We start from the raw sequence: 20,990 nt of genomic DNA, 5'->3' as shown, positions 1-20,990 counted from the left end.
AACTTTAGCCATTTGTTCAGTTTTTCCAAGTCTGAGTTCATGTAGGACTTGATATTGTGCAGAGATTTATCAGAAATGAAGAGAACAGTATCATCTGCGTAAAGAGTTACGTCACAGTGTTCCAAGTGATCTGGTAAATCATTGATATACAACGAAAACAGTAAGGGACCCAAAATGGAGCCCTGAGGTACACCAATTTGGACTAATTCTGGACCAGATTTTGTGTCATTGCAGACCGTCACTTGGCATCTATTGGATAGGTAGGATTCAAACCAGTTGTAAGCAGGAGAAGTATTCAGAACACCAAGACTGCATAACTTAGATAGTAGGATAGAATGATTTATCGTGTCAAAGGCCTTAGTCAAGTCAATAAACACAGCACCAGTAAGCTTTCCTTTATCCATGGATGAGAGAATTTTGTCTGTAAACATAGCCGAAGCAGTGACAGTAGAAGAGTTTAGTCTGAAGCCAAATTGTTTTTGAGAAAGCAGGTTATTATTACGGAGATAAGAGTAAAGTTGCATGTGTACGACTTTCTCTAAAAGTTTGCTAATAGTGGGCAGTACCGATATCGGTCTATAATTAGAAGGATCTTGCTTACTACCCTTTTTAAAAAGAGGAGATACCTTTGCCAATTTCCATGTAGACGGAAAACAGCCAGTGTCTATGGAGATGTTAAATAACGATGTGAGACTTGGTGCAATAATATCAGCAGCATCCTTTAACAAACGAGAACTTATTTTGTCTAAACCAACTGCTTTGTTAGGTTTAAGTTCATTTATCATTTTTACAACAGACTCATAATTGATCGCTTGAAATTCAAAAATGCTGGAGGCTTGTTTAACGCCATTAGCTGTCAAAGTGTTCCTCATTGAGAATTTCTCAGCAAGCTTTAAGCCGATAGTTGCAAAAAACTTGTTGAAGATTGATGACATTGATGTAGGGTTGGTATGAGTAATCCCATCTGATATTAAGCTGGTTATATTGTGTTTGTGTGAATTACTTCCAGGTATGACTTCCTTGATAGATTTCCATAGATCACTAGAATTATTTCGAGAGTCTTTAATAAGATTGCAGTAATACTCCGATTTAGACTTTTTGATTTTACGTTGGACCTTATTTCTTAAAGCACGATATTTTGTCCAATGAGAATTAGTTTTTTTACCTTTAGCCTTTTTGAGATGGTAATTGCGATTTCTCATCAAGGTTGCAATTTCAGAAGTCATCCAAGGAGTCCGAGATCCTCTTACTCTACGTGTTTTAGTTGGCGCATGCTCTTCCGCAACTTCTAGAAATAATTTGTTCCAAGTTTGAACACAGCCTTCTAAGTCTTCAGGGTTATTAAGAGCAACGTGCCATGGGACATTATTGAGATCTTGTCTGAAAGATGATTTGTTGTATGACTTAAAACTTCGGTATTCAAGTGTTTTTGGCGGAACCTGTATAAGACCACTTTTGAAAACACAATGCACCATTGAGTGATCACTGATACCAAAATCCTTTACTCCAGAATCAACAATTTTGTGAGCATTGTCAGTGAATATTAAATCAATTTGACTTTCAGAATTTTCAGTGATGCGTGTTGGAGAGTCAATTATTTGTTTAAGATCGTGAAGGTCTACTATTCCCTTGAGTTTTCGTCTATCTGACTGATTTACATTTCTTTTCTTTTTACTTGAATAATCAATGTTGAAATCGCCAAGTATAATTTTGTTAAAGTGGGATTCAATTCCGTCCAAAGAATTATTAAAATCTTCAAGAAATTTATCCACTTGTTGACTTGGGGGTCGGTAAATGCAACCAACAATTAAAGGCTTACAGCGAGTCCGATTCACTTGTATCCAGATTGCCTCGTTGTTATTAAGAAGGTCTTTTCTCTCAGTAAATATCAAACCCTCACGAATATAAATAGTTACTCCACCTCCAGTTCTTTCACTGCGATCCCTTCGAATAATAGAATATCCTGGTAACTCCACTTCACTGTCATCTATGTCTTTATTTAGCCAGGTTTCAGATAACGTTATAATATCCGCGCCTTTGGAATCGAATATAATGTTCCTGCATTCCTTGCAAGAGAGCCATGCGAAGGCAGTGCTCAGATTCACGTAACATCATCAAGAATATTGATCAACCTAAAACCCACACACACTTACCAACTTATTCAGCCATACAGCATTACCTCAAAAGATACGTAATATCATGGACATCATTTGACGCGGTCTAGTGAGTATAGTACGTGCCAGTCGAATTGTACCGTTCTGAAGATTAATCTGTACCAAAGTGAAGCTAGTGTCAGATATAACTTTAGTTATGTCTAACTAGTCCGTGTCAGATATAAAACCGGGGAAGGTGAAGAGGTGGCATAGTGGTTAGCTTTTCTTTGGCCTAAATTTCAGTAGAAATATATGTTCTATAAGTGATATGTGTTCTATACTCTATCTCTCGTGAGATTCATGCAAATGCACCCTTCCCACCCGACCCCCCGAAACAAAAGGTAAGTGATCAAGGCACTTTTCATCGGGTTCTTTTTCTCCCAAATGTGAAGAATAAATATATCTGACTGGCGAGGAATATCTTATTTGGAAGTGAAGTATAAGAGGGATAAACGGGATTCAGTTATAGGTGATATTATAAGCTGTTCTCTTTCGCTTCCGGCTTCAGTCAAGGGGTTTTCCCTACTGAAATCGAAATGAACGATTTTCTTTGAATTCAATAATCTCTGACGATTAATACAGAGTTATCAGTATCACGCGATTCATTCCTATACATTATTCTTTGTTATTTTTATGCCAAAAAAGGGCGTCTAGTACTTCAACATGTCAGTCTATACGCGCTATTACATCGGGGAAAAAATATTGATAGATATGTTTAGGCTTGTTTGGGGGAACAACTTTCGAGAGCGCTAAAGTTACAGTGAGTATAGAATATGACTTCCGCTACGGAAAAAAATAATCCCTCGAAATCCTTTTGAAAGTTAAAGCTGGTCCGTAGGACGCTACTTCGTGTCTCGTGACAACTAGAGCTTGGTCACATCAAATTAAAATATTCCTCGCTTCAGTGGTATTCAATGAGACGAAACTGAAATATGACGTATAGGAAGTTGGTACAGGAGGAAAAGACTTCATATATCAATCCCTGCCTGTGCATTTATTAGATTTATTGAACGGAAATCGGTTACACAAACGAAGTATAGCGTGCATGGACTTGTCAAAATCAACTTCAAGTCTCTTATTTGATGTTAATTTGATTTTCAAAGGCCAAACGAACGGATATGGCAATGTCGGGCGAATTTGAAAATACAGCTATTCAAACAAGACCACTGAAAATCGAAGATGAGAAAGCTTTGCGAAGATTCCAAGACATAGCTCAATACTTCCTCAAGAATACAGGCGAAGGCAAAATCCTTTATAAATCAGGAGTGAAGAACAACTACCAGTGGAGATCAATTTGTTATGCAAGCCAAAACTTTAGAGCTTACTATGCACTGGAGTTATTTGGTCTGAGATCAGAACTATCATGCCAGGCTTTCAAAACAGCAATCGAGAAAGAAATATTTAACAAGGAATTGTTCAGGGATATTACCAAAGTCACCAGCCTTGGTTGTGGGCCTGGAGCAGAGATGTGGGGCTTCAAGATATTCTGTGATGAGATTTTGCCTTACAGCAGCAACTGTAGCAACGGTAGAAAAACCTCTCCTAGATTCATGGGCTATGACTCAGAGCTTGGTTGGATGCCATTTGTCGAGTCCTTAGACTTTGAATTCGTCAATAAAGAGCTGGATGCGACAGCCCTTAGGAATATGATGCCAACTGATGTTATTATATTGTCATACTTTGCCAAAGTAGCTAAAATCAATATTGATTCCCCTCAAGTAAATAGTTTTTGGGAAGAGTTGGAGAGAAAAGGAAATATCATTGTGGTGATTGAGATGGTTGATGAAAACCTTCATCAAATCCTTCAGCGACGAGGATACTCTTCATTTACGATTTTTGACAAAATTGGGAATCAAGCTCAGGTACACTGCTTACATCAAACAGACCATGCTGTGCTGAGAAGAAGTTCAAGAGTATAAACTTATATCAACTACAGTTCAAAACGTTTGATATCAAATGTAGTTTTCATATGAGAATGAATGAAATAATACAAAAATATATATATACAGAATTTATAAAGTAAATTCTAGACAAGTAAAATAGCCTCAGAGCCAGAGGTTCTGGTCTGCTTCAGAATGAGTGTAGCACACACTGGATATGCTAGAAGGCTCCAGAGATATTTACAATAGTGTGCCACATGTACAATAATATATGATTTCATAAAATAACTGTTAGAAATCTTGGGCTCTGATTGATTGAGAGTGCGTGCTTTATGAGAGCACATGAGCATGAACACGCACTTTCAGTTGCACCATTCCCATCCAACATAACGGTTATTGTAATTTGTATTTAAAAAAGAAAAAAACTTGCTTGCTATGCTGTGTGGAGTAAAAAAGCACTTGAAGATTTGCAGAACACTTGGGAACACTCTGCTACACGTTTTGCTTCTCCTAACACTTCTCTTGCGTTCTGGCAATCCCCGTGTGCATTTTAACTGCACAAAGCATGTGTAGGTGTTTTATATTTCTTCAACAGAACCAAGGGAAAGACTATATGGGAATCAGAACATAATCTAAGCTCTAGCTCTTACAAAGAGGGACATTGGCACTTCCTAGTGGTGGGGTAATACTGTTAGTAGTAAATTAGTAGTATAATTCATTATAGGGGCCAATCCAGGAATTTGTTAGGGGGTGTCTCAAATGAAAAAATGTATATAGAGGTATTATGAATCTTAAAATTAATGTTTCCTTTGCTTCAAAAAAAGCATAAGTAATGTAAAATCACAAGCTGGAGGTGAGGGATGGTATGGCCAGTTCAACACAGGTGTGACTCAGTGTTGTAAGAGATTGTCTGGTGCATTGCAGCATACCCACAAGGAGGGCCACAATTTTCTTAGTGTAGTACACTATTTAGTACCACCCTCATTAAATAAAGTTGTTATTATTATTATTATTATTATTATTATTATTATTATTATTATTATTATTATTATTATTATACCCCCCTGGACCCATCCCTGCTTTATACAAAATGTTTTTTTTTTAAAAATTATCTCAAAAACTTAGAGCTTCTAGAAACAAAGAGCAATGGCTAAGCCATTACTATAAGAAACCAAAAAGAAACAAAAGATCAGTAGTAACCTAGAGTTCAAGGCAGAGCTTGAAATAGAAAAAAAATTTTCTCTTCTTTTTGGCAGGACAAATAATTTTGGTGGAGTAAAAGTTTCCCTGCAATTTTAGGCTGTTAGTTTTAAAAATAGGGTCCTATTTTGAGCCCTGCAAGGTATTCTTAAAAAGGGAACCAAGTAGTATTTTTATGATGTACAACTTTTGAAAACTAATAAACTTGGATGATATATATTGTTTAGGAAGAAAAAGAGTGCATTCATTTAATCATAATCATGATTATCCCTCATCAGGTCACCCTCATCATGTGAGGAAGTGCATATGGCTTTGGCATTATTTGCTCAACCTGCTCTGTTTTAAACCACCACCATTCATTTAATGCATAAACATACATGTAATGTCTGGACCAAGTTAAAAGAGACAGAAATAGAGGTGCCATTTAGTATACACAAGCAATACTGTACTCAATCAAGTATCTAGTGGTACAGGGCATTACAGATACAGCAAAGAAGATGTTACAGGATACCACGATCTTAATCTAATTTCAATTTCTACAATGATTTCATTGTTGTGCCACTGTATAAGAAAATGGTGACAAAACAAAGTTCTAATCAAAGTAAACGCTCAATTTCCTCGACGAGCCAAACTTTGTTTCTGCAAGGAAATTATCACTTTTGCAACTAGAAAAGAGTCTTTATCAGTTCATATCTAGTTTGCCTCTTATGATTTTAAACCTTATTCCAGGGCAATCCTGAACACGACCTCCTTCAAACAAAACAACACCATGCTCTTGTAATTGTCCTTTCTCGTGGGGAATATAAGCAGATATTGTCTTGCCATTACTAAGCTTCAACAGTGCACATTTCCTCTGTGCAGAATTTGGTTTTTTTGGTTTTCTAATGAAGACTTTTATACAAACTCCTTTCCTCTGTGGCCCGAGTAGGATTCTCTCTGATCGTGGTATAAAGGGTTTGGCTTGCATATTCTTAGTACGCGGTTTCTGACGGCGTACTTGATTTAGCGTAGGAAGATATCGTACTCCACTAGCAAAGGATCCAATCCGAGATGACGTCAAACTGTTTGGTTTGATTTGGTTTCGTAAAGTAGAGAATGTGGTTTGTTGCATGTTTAAAATTTTCTGTTTTGCTGGTATTACCTGGAGGTTATTTTGAAATCCTTTTACTCTTGTAATGCTATGTAATCCATAAATACCTAAAGAAAAACAATAATTAATATCTTCATGGAATTGTAATTTTTTACATTATGAGAGGCCCTCAGGCAGGCCCGTCGCTAGGAGGGGTGCAGGGGGTGCGTTCGCACTCCCCCCCCCCCCCCCAAGCGAGCTAAAGGTCTGCTTTTTAAGCAAGTGAGATTTTGGCTGGTATGATATTTTCATGTAAAACTAAGTAAAAAAATCAATTTTACTTTAATAATTTATCTATACCTATGCGTCCTATGGGACTTTTAAAAAATAAAGTATATGGTTGGTCCACTTTTTGTAAATTAGCACACCCCCCCCCCCCCCCCCTACCAACAAAAATCCTAGCTACGGGCCTGCCAGGGCTATCATTTAGGGGGTTTAAATGTAGTTTAGGGTTGCTGACCAATTACCCCTATCTTCCCATCCATAAGTAGTCTCAGTTTATCATAACAACTCCATCCCACCTATAATTTAGCCCATGAAAAGTCACGCTCTCTCCTCTCCGGAACAGGGTATCTATTTTCACACTACTGGAAAAGGTTATGGTTTTCAGCGATCTTGCTCTGGAACAGGGTATGAATTTCAGCGATCTTACTCTGAAACAGGGTCAGGGTTCAGAGGGCTCAGTGGCCCATCCCTACCCTAAACGGGCAAGAGTACCCCCCGGGGCCATTTCATACCAAGCTACAGTAAGATCAGGCATTACTCTTTGTTTAAGGTACATGTAGCTCATTTCGACAATGCAAGAACTATTTCTAAAAGCAAACTTACATTTATAGGTAATACAAAAGTGTTGTAGGCAAGTTAAAATGAGTTTATAAATTTAGATTATAATGAGGTAAGGTTGAAACATTGAGCTGCTTTTTGTCTATACCTTTGGAAATTGTTCCGGAAATACCAGACGTTGAGAAGCTTCTTCTACAGAGGGATTTCACCTGTGTCAGCAAACAAGAAAGCATCGTAGTAAGACAATGATATTTAAACACAGAAAACAAGCACTAACATGTGCAATATTTGTGTTAAAGAAGAATTCCTTGCATTGTAGCTTAGGATTGAAAAGAAATTCACCAGCCATACCGAATCGATAAACCCCTTTACCCTCCTATAAAACACACACCTGATTTGCAGCAGTAGAGTTCAAGGAAGACCTCAAAAAGGGACCATTTAAAGACAGAAGTCTTGTAGCCATCCTTGAAGCCGCCATGTTTGAAACGAAACACAGGGAACCCATGCAAAGAAATATTAACGAGTTACGTAACACCTTGATCTTAGTCAAACTTACTTCATATCGGGTGTTTTATTTTTATTTCTAGTCCAAGTACCATTTATTTTCAAGCAACATGTTTGTTAATAACAAAATTTTAAAGAGAAATTAGTTTTATGAAATAACGGAATTCATGAAATTAATAACCATTCATGGGATTCCTGTGTAGTACCCATAATTTCTATCATGAAAATGCGCCAAAATGGCGGATTTGTCCGCAAAAGTGCACACACTACCATTTACAATCCACAAATGGTCCAGTTTTTCAGCCAATTACTTCCCAGAGTAAGCCACTGTTGGAAGCTTCATTCCTTCCACTTCTCGTTGTAATATAAGACCTAAAATTTTCACAACCGAATTATTTTTTCAGGAACATTTTGGTTGACAAACCAAACGATCAATCGTCACGATGGTCCTCTGACAGTAACTATCCTCCACAGGTATTATTTTATTCAAGTATTTCTCTTATTACAACATCAGGGGCTTCCATTCTTTGATATTTCCTCAATAACACTACTATATCTTTAATCGTTAGCTCTGATTTGAGAGAATTTGTATGAAATTATTCAATTTTTGTTCATGATTAATTTATTACTACGTATAACGTCATAATTTTTGGCAAATGTGTTTATATTATACGTCTTTAAATTTCATGTTATGAATATAGATGCTCAAGCATCATTATAATAGATATTTTTGCAATCGAATTATAAAACAAAAGGCCATAGAATCGGAAATGTCATTTATATATGTGTTATGTAATATGGGATCCCTGTGGTATCATTAAATGGCTTCATATATTGTGGAAATGTACACCTTAATACTTGAGTACATTTCAAGTACTTGTGAAGTGTTATGGCACATAGCTTCGATGGTACATGTGCAGAGATGACATCTGTTGTGGTTACTTATCATAATTCTTGGACAATCATCTTCATGGGTACAGCACTGCATGTCTACTGTATGTAGACCTCTTCAGCTCTGACGTAATGTCTTCCCATTTCAGACCACATAGTATCATTAGAGTATCATTTCTTTGTTTGAGGTTTGCGCTCAGTTGCACATGAGAAGACACATAAATATGGATACAGCTCAATACAAACAATCTTATTCTCTAGGGAATGACACATGGTCTGAAATGGGAAAACATTACTCCAAGCCGAAGAGGTCTATTGAATAATGTTTTAACAGTCAATTTGAAATCTGCCCTAATTCCCTACTGTCTAAGAGTCAAAACCAGAGATTTTAAAACTTTGTAGCCAATTTCATTAAACATTGAAAGATGCAGTTTCTTTATAGTACAAAAGCATGTTGGATGATAATTTATTTGTATACTACTACTGTATGTACACGCTTTCATATGTTATACATTTCAATTCAATGCTTTCTGCTTATACAAATAAAGTATGTAAAAGCTCATTTTTCAGTAAAAAGCCAGTGTATGAATGTTAATGATTTACCAGTGATTATGCTCGTATCACATAACCGTAATCGGATAGTTTGATTTGGGTGATAAGTTGATGTAGCGTGTCGAAGGAAAGTTAAACTAAGAAAGAAGCTCCTTAGAATATTAACTAATTTGCTATCCGGCCAAGTAGCACAGAGGTATGTAACTCATTATATTTAGTTCTTCTACAAGAAATTATCAATATTATTATTCTTCAGCATAAACTGCCTATAGTTGACTGAGCATTCATTTCTAAGTATCGCTAGACCACGTGTTGCATAATCATTCCCTAATCAAGCACATTTTTCTATTTGTAAGCGGTTTTAACTAATACAGATATACCTTATTGTATTTTACCCAGTCTTTACGTGATTCTAATAAATGCAGTGAATGAATGATGGAATCTCAGTAAGTGATTTGCTGTTCTAACACGGCCGACCCGGGGAAACTCGAAAGATTGCCCCAGCCGTAACAATGAAAATACATTAAAAGTGGTTTATTTTTGCACATCATGCTGTAAGCCAGGGCACAGTCAAGTCATCAACTTAATTGAAATTTACCATACTGCTAATAATTAAATCTCTTTGATCTGTTTAGTTTATAACATTAAAGCTAACAAGACCAGGTATCACCACTGCCATTACCTTTGGCAAGTATGAGAAAACCCATGTGTGTAACCTTAGAAAGTTTAAGGTCTATGGAGGATTACATGATGAACATATGATGGAGCTGCTTCACAGGTACAGTATATGAATTGTCACAGTACATTACACGTCATGTCAGTGGCGTAGTGAGGGGGTGACTGCCGCCAAAAAATAGGTTTACTAAACCTGTAGATATGGTGGGAAATTCTAATGAAATATACACCTAATTCGAAAAACGTTGTCATCGCCTAAGGTGATAGGCGATAGGTCATTCTGACATGGAAATGATTTTGTTGAATACAAAGAACATTGAATTTGTCCCAGCACGAAGGTCCATGTTCTTGACGAGAATAAGAATGAGAAACACAAGTCATTCCAGCTATTCTTGGATCTTGGAATGACATACTGTATATCCTATCACTTTTCGCCTATCTCCTATTGCCTATTGCCTTTGGTGATGACAACGTTTTTTGAATTAGGTGTATACATGTGTGTATTGGTGGAAAAATAGCATATACATGTAACCCCCTATGACCAAGACTTCCCTTCATCTCTGCAATCATACCGTTAGGAACCATCATTATTATTATAGAGGTGGGGGGAGCTGATCAAAATAAAAGGAAGGCTGCTAATTTCTTTTGCTCTAAAAAATCTAATAGGGAGTTGTGTAAACATCTACTGTTCGAATATCACGCCTTGAATTAAAGCCATCAGATGCTGATCCAAATGACTGGTGAAATTAGTTTTAGCTTGGCCATACCTGTATGAATATTATTTTCAATATTATTGGTCAAAATGGCCAGCAAGGCAAAGATTTGAACAGACAAGTACCAAATCTGGCTAGACATTGTCCAATAAGCAGCAGTTACATGTATTTTAGCTCTGAAGTATATATTATGAGAACTGTGCTGTATGAATAGGGGATTGAGGACTTATTCAAATTTAAGCATGGCATAACCTTTTTTTGCACCAGTACTCCTCTAATTAGTGACTGCACCCTTAGAGGAATGTAATCGTATTATTACAAGAGATAAACCAACTGCTGTAACTAATACCATGCTATGCTTTTTCAGTGGCCTTAAGAATGATCACGTCAAAGAGAGTTTTACCCTTAGACATGAACTGGAAGGGAAGGCTTTTCCATGTCGCTACATCAAAATTGGTGAATATGCATTTTAGATACCTTTTATCCTGTAGCACTAGACCCCTTGCAGCATATTGGAATGCAGCTCAATTTGGAGGACATAACATTAGGTTTCCAATTTTCAGGAGATTAAAATTCTTTTTTTTTGTCCTCCAAATTGAGCTGCGTTGCATCACATACAAGGCATCTATTCAAAAGTTTATACGTAGCCTTCACTACAATACAGCCCAGAAACTTGGGAACATTTGGTCACGAGCAGATCGCAGGCTGATCGCACCAATTGCCCACGATCTGCATGCGATCTGCTCACAATTTGTTCGCACCTTTCTTTATTGTTGTTTGTGATGTGATCGCAATCACTGGAAGTTTTCTCTTCCACAAAAATCTGTTCCACAAAGATTCTGTTTGGTTCTATCTTCAGGTTCGAATTTTTAGCCGGTTCAAGCTGTTTGTTCGGTTGATTCCCTATCAATACTACAGTATATGCCAAATATTGGTATTGAAAGTCAATGTAATGACATTGTAGAACAGTAACATTTGCAGCTTATTGCCTTTTCTGGAAGCAATTTTTGTTGTTCGCAAAGCATAGTCAGGCTCAGGCTTGATGAGAGGGACTAGTTCAGCGTACTTTTTCCTGACATCCATTGCTATAATTTTATGCAATTATAGAGTGCATGCCATATATTTGTGGTAGGAACAAAACCAATTTAAGATGGATGCTTGTCTAATTGCAGCTATTTTGTACAAATTAATAGTGTATATTACTGGTCAGCAGAACACAAACACCTTTACATGTCTTTGTTTGGCTCCTGCCTTAGTAAATTCTTTGTTGTTTGATAACCAAATAGTTGATAACTAAATACATGGCTAGTAATTGTTCACCAGATAGTATATGCTGTGCACTTTATTACTAAGAGAATAATTGGTTTACCACACATTTTATTTATGCCCCAGTTTTAATTGTTATTGATGGTTTTCTCATTTTCTATTTTTCTCTTTCTAGTTCCTATCCTGTCGTGGGGCCCAAGCTTTAACTTTAGTATTTGGTTTGTCAACCTTGCTGGTGTAGATGATCCTATTGTAGTGAACCCCTGTCTGGAATGGTTCAATACTGTAAGTAAACAAAGAAATAGTCTTGAAGGGAATGATCCTTGGTCTGAAATAGGAAGCATTTATTGTTATGGAATATAGTTTTTCCCCTCCCGTGTGCTTTTTCAGATGGCCATAAGTTAGATAACTGTAAGGTTACTTACGGTATTTATTTTAAAAATGCATACAAGATAACTCTGTTTCACTATTGTCCAATGTCATTTTAGTATTATCTATAGGGCTTTTAAGTTGTGACGTACTGTATTTCCGGGTCCAATCACACAAAATATCGCTCAAATCTTGCCACAACTTATTCCCAGGATTTATTCTCTACCTTCAACAATTAGATATATAAGAACATAAAATCATGCTATGAAGAAATAAATCAAAAAAATGGCTGTAGAAGTAAGTTTTAATTTGGACCTGGAAGTCATTTTTTCTTCAAATTACGTCACACTTACAGGTAACAGCTTTATAGAACTGATGTGAAGTTGAAATAAAGATTAGAAATACACGATATGTGATTGGCTGATTGTTCCAGTTAATATGTTACCCTCCAAAAATAGAAAAAAATAGATACACTGTATTATTATAAATAAGTACATGTACTCCAAGAGTGAAGTATTTCATTGCATCTTCACTACTGTTACTTTCACTGATGCATAATGATAGTGGTGGTAACTATTTAGGTCTAGAACATTGTCTTTCTTGTGATTTTCAGTATCGTGAGAGAGAAGCCATAAGACTGTGCCTGAAACACTTCAGACAGCACAACTACACAGAAGCATTTGAATCCTTACAGAAAAAGACAAGAATAACACTGGAACATCCCACGCTGACTGAACTACATGAAAGACTGGTATAGTACTTAGCCATCATGATGTCTTATACAGGGGTGGGGTGGGGGACTTTGTTACTAGCCTACATGTAGTCCCCACAATTTTGCTAATACACTGTATCTGCTAAGTTTTCAAGTTGCAGTCCCTCCCACTTTCATGACTGCAGTAGTTCTTTGCATACCAATCTACCAAATTCTCTAGCTTATTGCATGTATTCCTGCAAAATTGCTCAAGTTTTTTGTTGCGTTTGGTAGGTGACAAAGGGTGATTTCGATGGCTGTGAAAGCCTGATTGGACAAGCTTCAGAAGGTTTGTATAAAGCTTTTTTTCCCCACGATGCCCCATACTTATGCCTTGAGATCTAAGATGGTGGCCATATCATCAAAGTAGTTCATTAACCCAATGATGCTTTTTGCCATTTCTAATATTTACTTTAATTTCAAACCTTTTACTTATTCCCAGTTTCTCTTTCAAAGTTATTTTTATTTTTATTTTTTTGTTATTTTAGATGGGTTATTTAGTCACTACTTGAGCAAACAGGAATATAAACCAAGATGGAAGGCAATCTTACCTCATGTTGATGGTGAGTGGATACTTAACGTGACTTTGATTTTTTTATGTTGTGTAAATTAATTTCCAATCTGGAGTGCTTGATGACTTATTTTCATCTAGTCATAGTTATTAAATGAGTTAGACAGGATTTTCATTAAATTTTGAAATGATAGTGACAGATCAAATAAGGCAGAGAGTCCTGGCAGGGTTTTCATGAAGTCTTGAAATAATAGGACAAGATCATGAACTACTGTAGCCGGAGAGTCCAGGCAGGGTTTTCATTAAATCTCTGTCCCTTAATGTGAATACCTCTCCATCTTTGACCAGATAAAGATTTGAGCTCATCAAGACCAGGAATGAGAGGTGGTCATCAGATGGTAATGGACTCAGACTCCCAGCAAATCTTTCTATTCGGTGGCTGGGATGGCATGTCTGATCTCTCTGACTTCTGGATGTATAGTGTCGAGACAGGACATTGGACATGTCTGTCAAGGAACACTGAGCTAGATGGTGGACCATGTGCAAGATCTTGCCATAAAATGTGCTTGGATAAAGAAAGGAAATTGATCTATACTTTAGGAAGATATTTGGATTCTGAGAGCAGGAACACTACACCTCTTAAGGTAATCCACCAATTTGAAACCATTTCAAGGTTCTGGGAGCATTACCTAGACTACTATAAAATAATATGCACTCTTAAGTGAATGGTCTTGGTAATATGGTGAAGAATGATGATGATCATTTTTGTGATGATGATGAGATCTGATGGGGACGGGGAGGGGGACGGGGACGGGGACGGGGACGGGGACGGGGACGGGGACGGGGACGGGGACGGGGACGGGGAAGGTTAATGATACCAGAGGGGAATATCTCAGGGTGGTAAAGAGAGGTTATGAATTCTGTTTCACAGAAGATCCAAAATAATAAAAATGAAAAATTTCATCATTTTTCCTGAAATAATGAAAAAAATCAAGTTTCACAAAACAACCCTTTACCAACCTAATATATTATTTATTGCTGTTTAAATTTTATCTACTCCTTTGTTGCAGAGTGATTTTTATGTGTACGACATCACAGCCAATCAATGGACATTAATAAGTGATGATACTGGTGCTGTTGGAGGTCCATCCCTGATATTTGACCATCAGGTAAATAATCCATCTCATCTACAAATTGACCAATCACAGCATGTGAAATTAAATTGCCATATAAATCATATAAATCCAGCTATTGTATGTACTTTAAATTGTATTCATTTTCCAGATATGTATGGATGAAGAAAAAAGCAGTATATTGGTGTTTGGTGGCCGTGTCTTAACCAGGTACACGGTCATAGTTTATCCTGCCTAATAGTAGGGAATGTAAAATAACTGTAACTTATAAATCTTGCTTTCTGATTGGTTGGGAGGGCATTTTTTATGAGAGTACACAGTGGGCACGTTACACATTAGCACGTTCTACTTGGCAACCCAAATTTCACCACGTAAAACCCCAGTAAAACTTGTCTTGCAATGCTGTTGCACACAAGTTTCAGCTAAGAGTTTCCGATATGTATTAGGACCTTCAGTCTACAACTTCAGTCAATGACAGCCTTGGTTTCGATAATTTACAATATCCTGCTCAACCTCATCCAATAATTCTTTATTAAAAATGTAGTTCTTTTTTAGTTCGTCTAGTGAAGGAAGAACACCAGAGACAAGCTTCAGTGGTCTGTATTCTTATGACTGTCAGACAAGTACTTGGAAGAAACTAAAGTAAATATCGAATGCAAGCAAAACAAAAACACTCAATTGAGATTCAAAGAATACTAGATATCCTAAGGTGCAGACACACAGTGCAATGTTGAATGCAACGTTGCAGAAGTAGAAGGGGTTACTACTTGGTCCTGTACATACAATTGTGCGTGCAACCTTGCATGCTACTTTGCATGCAAGGCACCAAAAAACAGCCTTTTTCATCCAACGTTGCTGGCAATGCTGCATGTTGTGTTCACACCCTCATAGTGATAGTAAAGAGTCATGTCTACATGAGTCTTTTTTATCATTCATCCCTAACATTAGGCTTGTTTTCCTTTGTTATTATGCTATGGCCAATCAATTGTTTGCGTATGAAACTATGTCATTCTAAATTCTGAATCATCATTCATAGGCATCAGGCAAATATTATATTTTATTTACTGTCAAAAAATTTTCTTAAAATCAGAGAAGATTGCCCAGAATTACGATCAAGAATCGGACATTCCATGCTCTTCCATCCGGTGAGTATATTAAACCTTGTCCTGCTTTTAATTCTTAAGGTATCTTTATTGACTATTAATTATTTCATCATTTTTCTTCAAGGGAAAGAGACTGTTGTACATCTTTGCTGGACAAAGAGGGAAAGAGTTTCTTAGGTAACTTCAACTAGATATTGTCTTTTCTGTGTGTTGCTAAAGCTATCTGATAAACAGAATGTTATTAACAGCAATAAGTAACATACAGTGTTACAAACTAGCTACTGTTTTTTTAATTGTATTTTTAGTGATTTTCTTCAATTCAACGTCGACACCTATGAAGTGAATGTTATGTTCGATGGTCTCAAAAAGGATGCTGATCAAGGTAAATACTTTCTCTTAGCTGCCCAAGTCATTCATTTAGTCAGTAGGTTGGTCGGTCGGTCAGTCAGGTAAACAGGCAGGCAGTCAGTCTGAAGATTGGCTGCAAGATGCAAAACACTTTTTAAATGAAATTACCAAATGCCCGGAATGCATAATTCGTAGTGAACTCCAAGAGAAACGTAAAGTATGTGCCTATGAAGTAGACTCCAAACTCAAGCGTTGTCATTGAGTGTTTCACCTTTTCGTTGACTCACAAAATCGATTCTTATTTACATTTTGAATTTTTTCGTGCAGTAAAAGCGTATATTAATTTAAACTTGCAATTATTCAGTTCCAGCAGCTGGTTTTACCCAACGAGCCACAATAGACCCAGCATTGAATGAAATCCATGTATTATCGGTAAGTTAAGGCACGGATACACGGTGCAACATTGCGCGCAACATTTCGAGTTGAGTGTCGCAGAAAGCCATTTTCTGGTTTCGAAAAACCATTTGTGTGTTTTAGAAAGTAAGTTGGATGGATTTGGAAAGCCATTTGGTATTGCAGGAAGACCTTTAGATGTTTTGCAAAACCATTTGGGTGTTATAAGAACTAGCTATTGGAGCGTAATGTATTTTTTATTGTGCATGTTGCGGTTCCTCACTACTCTGACCTATCTCCATCTACATTTTCCTCACAGGGATTGAGCAAAGATAAAGAAAAACGAGAAGAAATAGTGAGGAACTCTTTCTGGGTGTATGATCTTGAAAGCAATAAATGGTAAATATGACGACGGATGCACAGGATTTTGTTAATATTTTTTGTTTGAATTTTTAACCCAAGATGACTATCCACTGGAGTACTCACTGGAGGTGGGATAATGGAAAGGGAAAGGATTGTGGAGTAAAAACTGAGAAATCAAGGAGTTTGCATGGTTGTCTTATAGACAGACAGACACACATACATGTCAACAGACGGACATGCCGACATACAGACACACAGACATACAGGTCCCATACCGTAGATGGCCAGCCTATTCATTAATGATTAATGCAGCATATGACGCAAAGCTATGATCAATGCAAACATACTTGTCTATACTGTTATGTGCCAGAAAAAGAATTGATCTCTTTTCCATTTCTGACACACACAGGTCATGCGTATACAAGAATGAAAACATGGGTCCACAATACTGGACCAAGATGCAAAGCGTCGAACCCTGCCCTCGTTTTGCTCACCAGTTAGTCTATGATGATGTCCATAAAGTACATTATTTGTTTGGTGGGAATCCTGGCAAGGCTAGTCTACCGAAAATGAGACTCGATGACTTTTGGTCCCTAAAGGTACACTTTTGATATGTTGCCCAAGTGCGCAGCGAAACTAGGGTCTGGGCAACTTAAATCAAACGTCGACATTATCGAACCCTGAAAACATCTTGGGCTGGTTTGAATTAGTGCACGGTTAACCTTTCAGAAGAAATTGAAATTCAGAGTGCCACATTTTGCAGACGGGGGAAAACCAGAGAACTCGGACAATGACCCTTGTATCAAGGGAGACCCAAAAACCTGTGCTCGGATGCAACGCCGTGTTCAGGAATGGAAGCCAAGATCCTAGAGGCGGTTCCACTACGACACTCCAACTAAACCTCATCAGAGTCCTCTACCATCTTGAAAGGAAACCGCGCCTGTGCATCGAAGAGGCAGTGACCTTGCAATGATAGAACAGGGTATAATTGTCCAAGTTTCTAAAAGTTCTTTATCATTACAAGGCCACCGCCGTTATCGTTTCAATGCACAGGCACGATTATCTTTCAGTGTGACGTGGGAAGCTGTGAAGGGAACTATTAGTTTTTAATTAAAATGTCATTGCGCATTGTCCACTTTCATAATAATGAGAAATAGACTTAATAACAAAAAATTACTCAATATCGAATGTCGTCTCATAATAGGACGTCTTTTTTCTCCACAGCTTTCTCGTCCAAGCAAAGAACAACTGCTAAGAAAATGCCATTACTTAATTAGAAAGCAAAAGTAAGTTTACCTAAAATTGAGAACCGAATTCATAGCTAAGCTGAAGAGAAATATTTGCCATTTCGGACCGTTTTACGAAAAAAGGAACGGTGCGCGCTCATTTTCATCATAACACTTTTTTAAATGCATTAAAACGAATAAACCTCTCATAGTCATGGTAGCGAGGAATATGAACTTTAAAAAACGTGATTATCTTTTTTTTAGATTCTTCGAATTAGCAATCGTTGACTCTATTTCAGCTTTACGATATTTACAGGTAAACCTAACGCAATTTTTTTTCGTACCTTGCATTTTTGATTAGAAATATGTTTTGTTTTAATGATTTTATTCTTATTCTTGATACGATCTTAAAACACATTTCTTTTTTGTTGTTGTCATGATTACAGAATGAGTTATCACAAACGGTAGCTCACGATGACCCAGAGGAGAGTAGAGAGGTAAGATTCTTTGCGCATTAGAATCTAGTTGGACATGCTAAGTCTTACTCTTGGCAAAACTGGACAGTTCTGCATTCTATATTAAATCTGCAAAGGCAGATCCATGTGACGAAATGAGCGCAATATTCCCATGTGATACAGTAAAATGGATTTATTCAAATTATTGCAATTTCCGCCGTCCCTGTTCCTATAGCTCAAACATTCGAATGTACTTTCAATATGGGCACACCTTTTAAAACTTTTCTTTATTTTAATTTTTAGTTCCAGCTCCTTACTCGATTTTTATTCACGACTCCAAAGACCATTGAGGAACCTATGCAGTGTGAAAACGGTAAGACCCGAAAGATGATATCATACTGTAAAACGGCACGCACATGGTACCGTACCCCACCGGGGGGGTTACCGTAAAGGACTTGATGACATTGTATGTATGAGATCACTGCTTATCTAACACAAACACTTCGACGGCGTCACCTCACACAATCGCGCCTTCAATTTGTCGAAACTCTTTGGTAAATCCAGTAAAATGTTGGAGAACTAACTTCAGATAAAAAGATTTTTTTCTCTTAGATATTCATAATAAACTCTTCTGACTTATCGGAAATTGGTTTTAAAGTAATCTGTTCTAATTTCTTACGTTGGTTGTAGTGTGTTTCTTGGCGAAAAAGCGCACTTTTTGAAGTTCTATGCTTGATGCTCATAAACTCATTCATGAGAGATGAATGCGAATGCGAGATGAATAAATTATCTCTTTGATTGACGTTCAATCCAGTAAAATGTTCGAGAACTTACTTCAGATAAATAGATTTTTTTCTCATAGATATTCATAATAAACTCTGCTAACCTATTGGAAATTGGTTTTAAGTTCCGATCATTGTAGTGCGTTTCTTGGCGAAAAAGCGCACTTTTTGAAGCTCTTTGCTTGAAGCGCATTGACTCGTTCAAACTTTTTACAATATGAATAAATTATCTCTTTGATTGACGTTCAATCCAGTAAAATGTTGGAGAACTTACTTCAGATAAATAGATTTTTTCTCCTAGATATTCATAAACTCTGTTAACTTATCGAAAATTAGTTTTAAAGTAACAAGTTCTAATTTCTTACGATGATTGTTAGTACTGTGTTTCATGGCAAAATTTATCGTTCAAAAACGTTGTTCGATAAATAGATTATCTTCTCGATTGACATGAAATCCAGTAAAATGTTATAGGAGAATTAAAGCAAGAGTATTGTTTTTTCATACTTTGAGCCAAAGTGTGCTCTCATTGGTCAACATAACAGTTGCTCAATGTAAAACAATACGTTGTATTTTTTGCTGCAGATGAAGTGTTAACTCCTCCTGATGACACCTATCTGGGGAGAACACAGGTAACATTGATATTCACAACAGTTTACGATAATGATACATATTGATGATGGTATGAATAATGTGATGATTAATGTGATAATGGTGATATGATGATAATAGATTCCAGACTATAACCCCCCACCACCACTTTACCTTTTCCCATACTGTAGTCTTTTATATTTTCCAATTCTCATTTTACGTTTGTCCGCAGTCCTTGGATTGTGAAGTATGATGATGGTGTTATGATGATGATAGATTGTGAAGTATGATGATGGTGATATGATGATGATAATTGTGATGGACATTGAACAATGATGATTATTGTCCTGTATAACAATGATGTTGTGTCGGAGCGAAGTTAACGTAAGGAAAACATTGTATTTGTCGATGATAATGATAGAGGTATGATTGTTGACGCATGATCATGATTCGTATTGAGCGATGTAAATGTTGTAGATAATAGCGGTGGATGATGATGATCATACTGATATAATAACATGTTTTATATTTGACAGCTGTTTGACCAGCTAGTTGGCTTTTTCCCTGAAAACATGGCACAACCAAAGGGAAGTCTTATCGACCTAATAACCTTCTAACACCAGACACATTCACACAGATGAATCCTGATAACCACTGCATCATCGTTCCTCTCTCGAGAAAATTTCAAGAGAAGACAACTTTTGATGACACTAATAATATATTACAGAACAGCTTAGTTTTGGGAGTGACGCAAGAGTTGCGATCAAATAATACCCAAACGGGTTCCCTGTGTTCTGAAGCCAAGATAAGTTCACGGCAACAAGACAGTGCGAAAAAAATTAAAGCAAGTAACCGTTAACAGCGTGAGATAAGACTAACTAGGATAATCCGTTCTTGTCGTAAATTAAATGATAATGAGCATCCATGGTATCTCTTTGGCAGCCCGCCGAAATTGTGTATAAAATTTTAGAATTTGTTCTGAAAATTTTTTAATGTCCAGCACATCTTCGGATGTATCGTTTTCGTTTTGTCATTTTGGGACAGTCGAAGAGGGAAATATGTAAAGACTTAATAAACTGCATTCGTATTCTAGAAATCTAGTGAACCTCTTCTTTGTATCGATTGATTTGTTTAACACGTAAGCAGTTCAAAGGGCGATTTTCATCACATCAACAATAACCTGCAACAGAAGTTATTTTTCTTCGCTCTCTGTAGGGATGAG

General features: G+C 36.9%; 3 protein-coding genes across 3 annotated transcripts; 2 read left to right on the top strand and 1 right to left on the bottom strand.

Annotated features, from left to right (window-relative positions):
* Positions 1 to 2,892: 2,892 nt before the first annotated feature.
* On the top strand, positions 2,893 to 5,042 carry LOC116307069 (uncharacterized). Its single transcript, XM_031717211.2, has one exon. The coding sequence runs from the start codon at positions 3,272 to 3,274 to the stop codon at positions 4,070 to 4,072; it is 801 nt and encodes a 266-aa protein (XP_031573071.2). The 5' UTR covers positions 2,893 to 3,271; the 3' UTR covers positions 4,073 to 5,042.
* Positions 5,043 to 5,572: 530 nt separating this feature from the next.
* Positions 5,573 to 7,625, bottom strand: LOC116307070 (uncharacterized). Its single transcript, XM_031717212.2, has 3 exons — positions 7,537 to 7,625; positions 7,294 to 7,354; positions 5,573 to 6,430 (listed from the first exon to the last, which is right to left on the bottom strand). Exons 1-3 carry the CDS (start codon positions 7,621 to 7,623, stop codon positions 5,916 to 5,918), a joined length of 663 nt encoding a protein of 220 aa, XP_031573072.2. The 5' UTR covers positions 7,624 to 7,625; the 3' UTR covers positions 5,573 to 5,915.
* A 251-nt stretch (positions 7,626 to 7,876) lies between these two features.
* On the top strand, positions 7,877 to 20,864 carry LOC116307064 (muskelin). The gene is made up of 24 exons (XM_031717206.2): positions 7,877 to 7,968; positions 8,054 to 8,123; positions 9,728 to 9,870; positions 10,848 to 10,936; positions 11,922 to 12,031; positions 12,729 to 12,866; positions 13,101 to 13,155; positions 13,355 to 13,429; positions 13,726 to 14,021; positions 14,448 to 14,546; positions 14,662 to 14,720; positions 15,066 to 15,152; positions 15,601 to 15,655; positions 15,738 to 15,790; positions 15,919 to 15,995; positions 16,326 to 16,393; positions 16,674 to 16,753; positions 17,127 to 17,316; positions 17,942 to 18,003; positions 18,208 to 18,259; positions 18,390 to 18,440; positions 18,702 to 18,771; positions 19,763 to 19,809; positions 20,305 to 20,864. The coding sequence occupies exons 1-24, from the start codon at positions 7,886 to 7,888 to the stop codon at positions 20,383 to 20,385; spliced, it is 2,190 nt and encodes a 729-aa protein (XP_031573066.2). The 5' UTR covers positions 7,877 to 7,885; the 3' UTR covers positions 20,386 to 20,864.
* Positions 20,865 to 20,990: the final 126 nt, after the last annotated feature.

The sequence above is a fragment of the Actinia tenebrosa genome, unplaced genomic scaffold (assembly GCF_029948245.1).
Source record: "Actinia tenebrosa isolate PJP-AT-01 unplaced genomic scaffold, QUT_ActTen_1.0 PGA_scaffold3__52_contigs__length_22856419, whole genome shotgun sequence".
In the NCBI taxonomy this organism is placed as follows: Eukaryota; Metazoa; Cnidaria; class Anthozoa; order Actiniaria; family Actiniidae; genus Actinia; species Actinia tenebrosa.
The sequence above is the reverse complement of the archived record's forward strand: the minus strand, read 5'-3'. Positions and strand labels throughout refer to the sequence as shown.

What these genes read in the sequence shown, in the direction of transcription:
- LOC116307064 (XM_031717206.2), top strand. Translation starts at nt 7,886, where the DNA reads ATGGCGGATTTGTCCGCAAAAGTGCACACACTACCATTTACAATCCAC. An exon ending in GTCTGGAATGGTTCAATACT is followed by an intron (nt 12,032 to 12,728) that starts GTAAGTAAACAA and finishes TGTGATTTTCAG; the next exon opens with TATCGTGAGAGAGAAGCCAT. An exon ending in AGTACTTGGAAGAAACTAAA is followed by an intron (nt 15,153 to 15,600) that starts GTAAATATCGAA and finishes TCTTAAAATCAG; the next exon opens with AGAAGATTGCCCAGAATTAC.
- LOC116307069 (XM_031717211.2), top strand. Translation starts at nt 3,272, where the DNA reads ATGGCAATGTCGGGCGAATTTGAAAATACAGCTATTCAAACAAGACCA.
- LOC116307070 (XM_031717212.2), bottom strand. Translation starts at nt 7,623, where the DNA reads ATGGCGGCTTCAAGGATGGCTACAAGACTTCTGTCTTTAAATGGTCCC. An exon ending in ACTCTACTGCTGCAAATCAG is followed by an intron (nt 7,355 to 7,536) that starts GTGTGTGTTTTA and finishes TTGCTGACACAG; the next exon opens with GTGAAATCCCTCTGTAGAAG. An exon ending in TTCCGGAACAATTTCCAAAG is followed by an intron (nt 6,431 to 7,293) that starts GTATAGACAAAA and finishes GTTTTTCTTTAG; the next exon opens with GTATTTATGGATTACATAGC.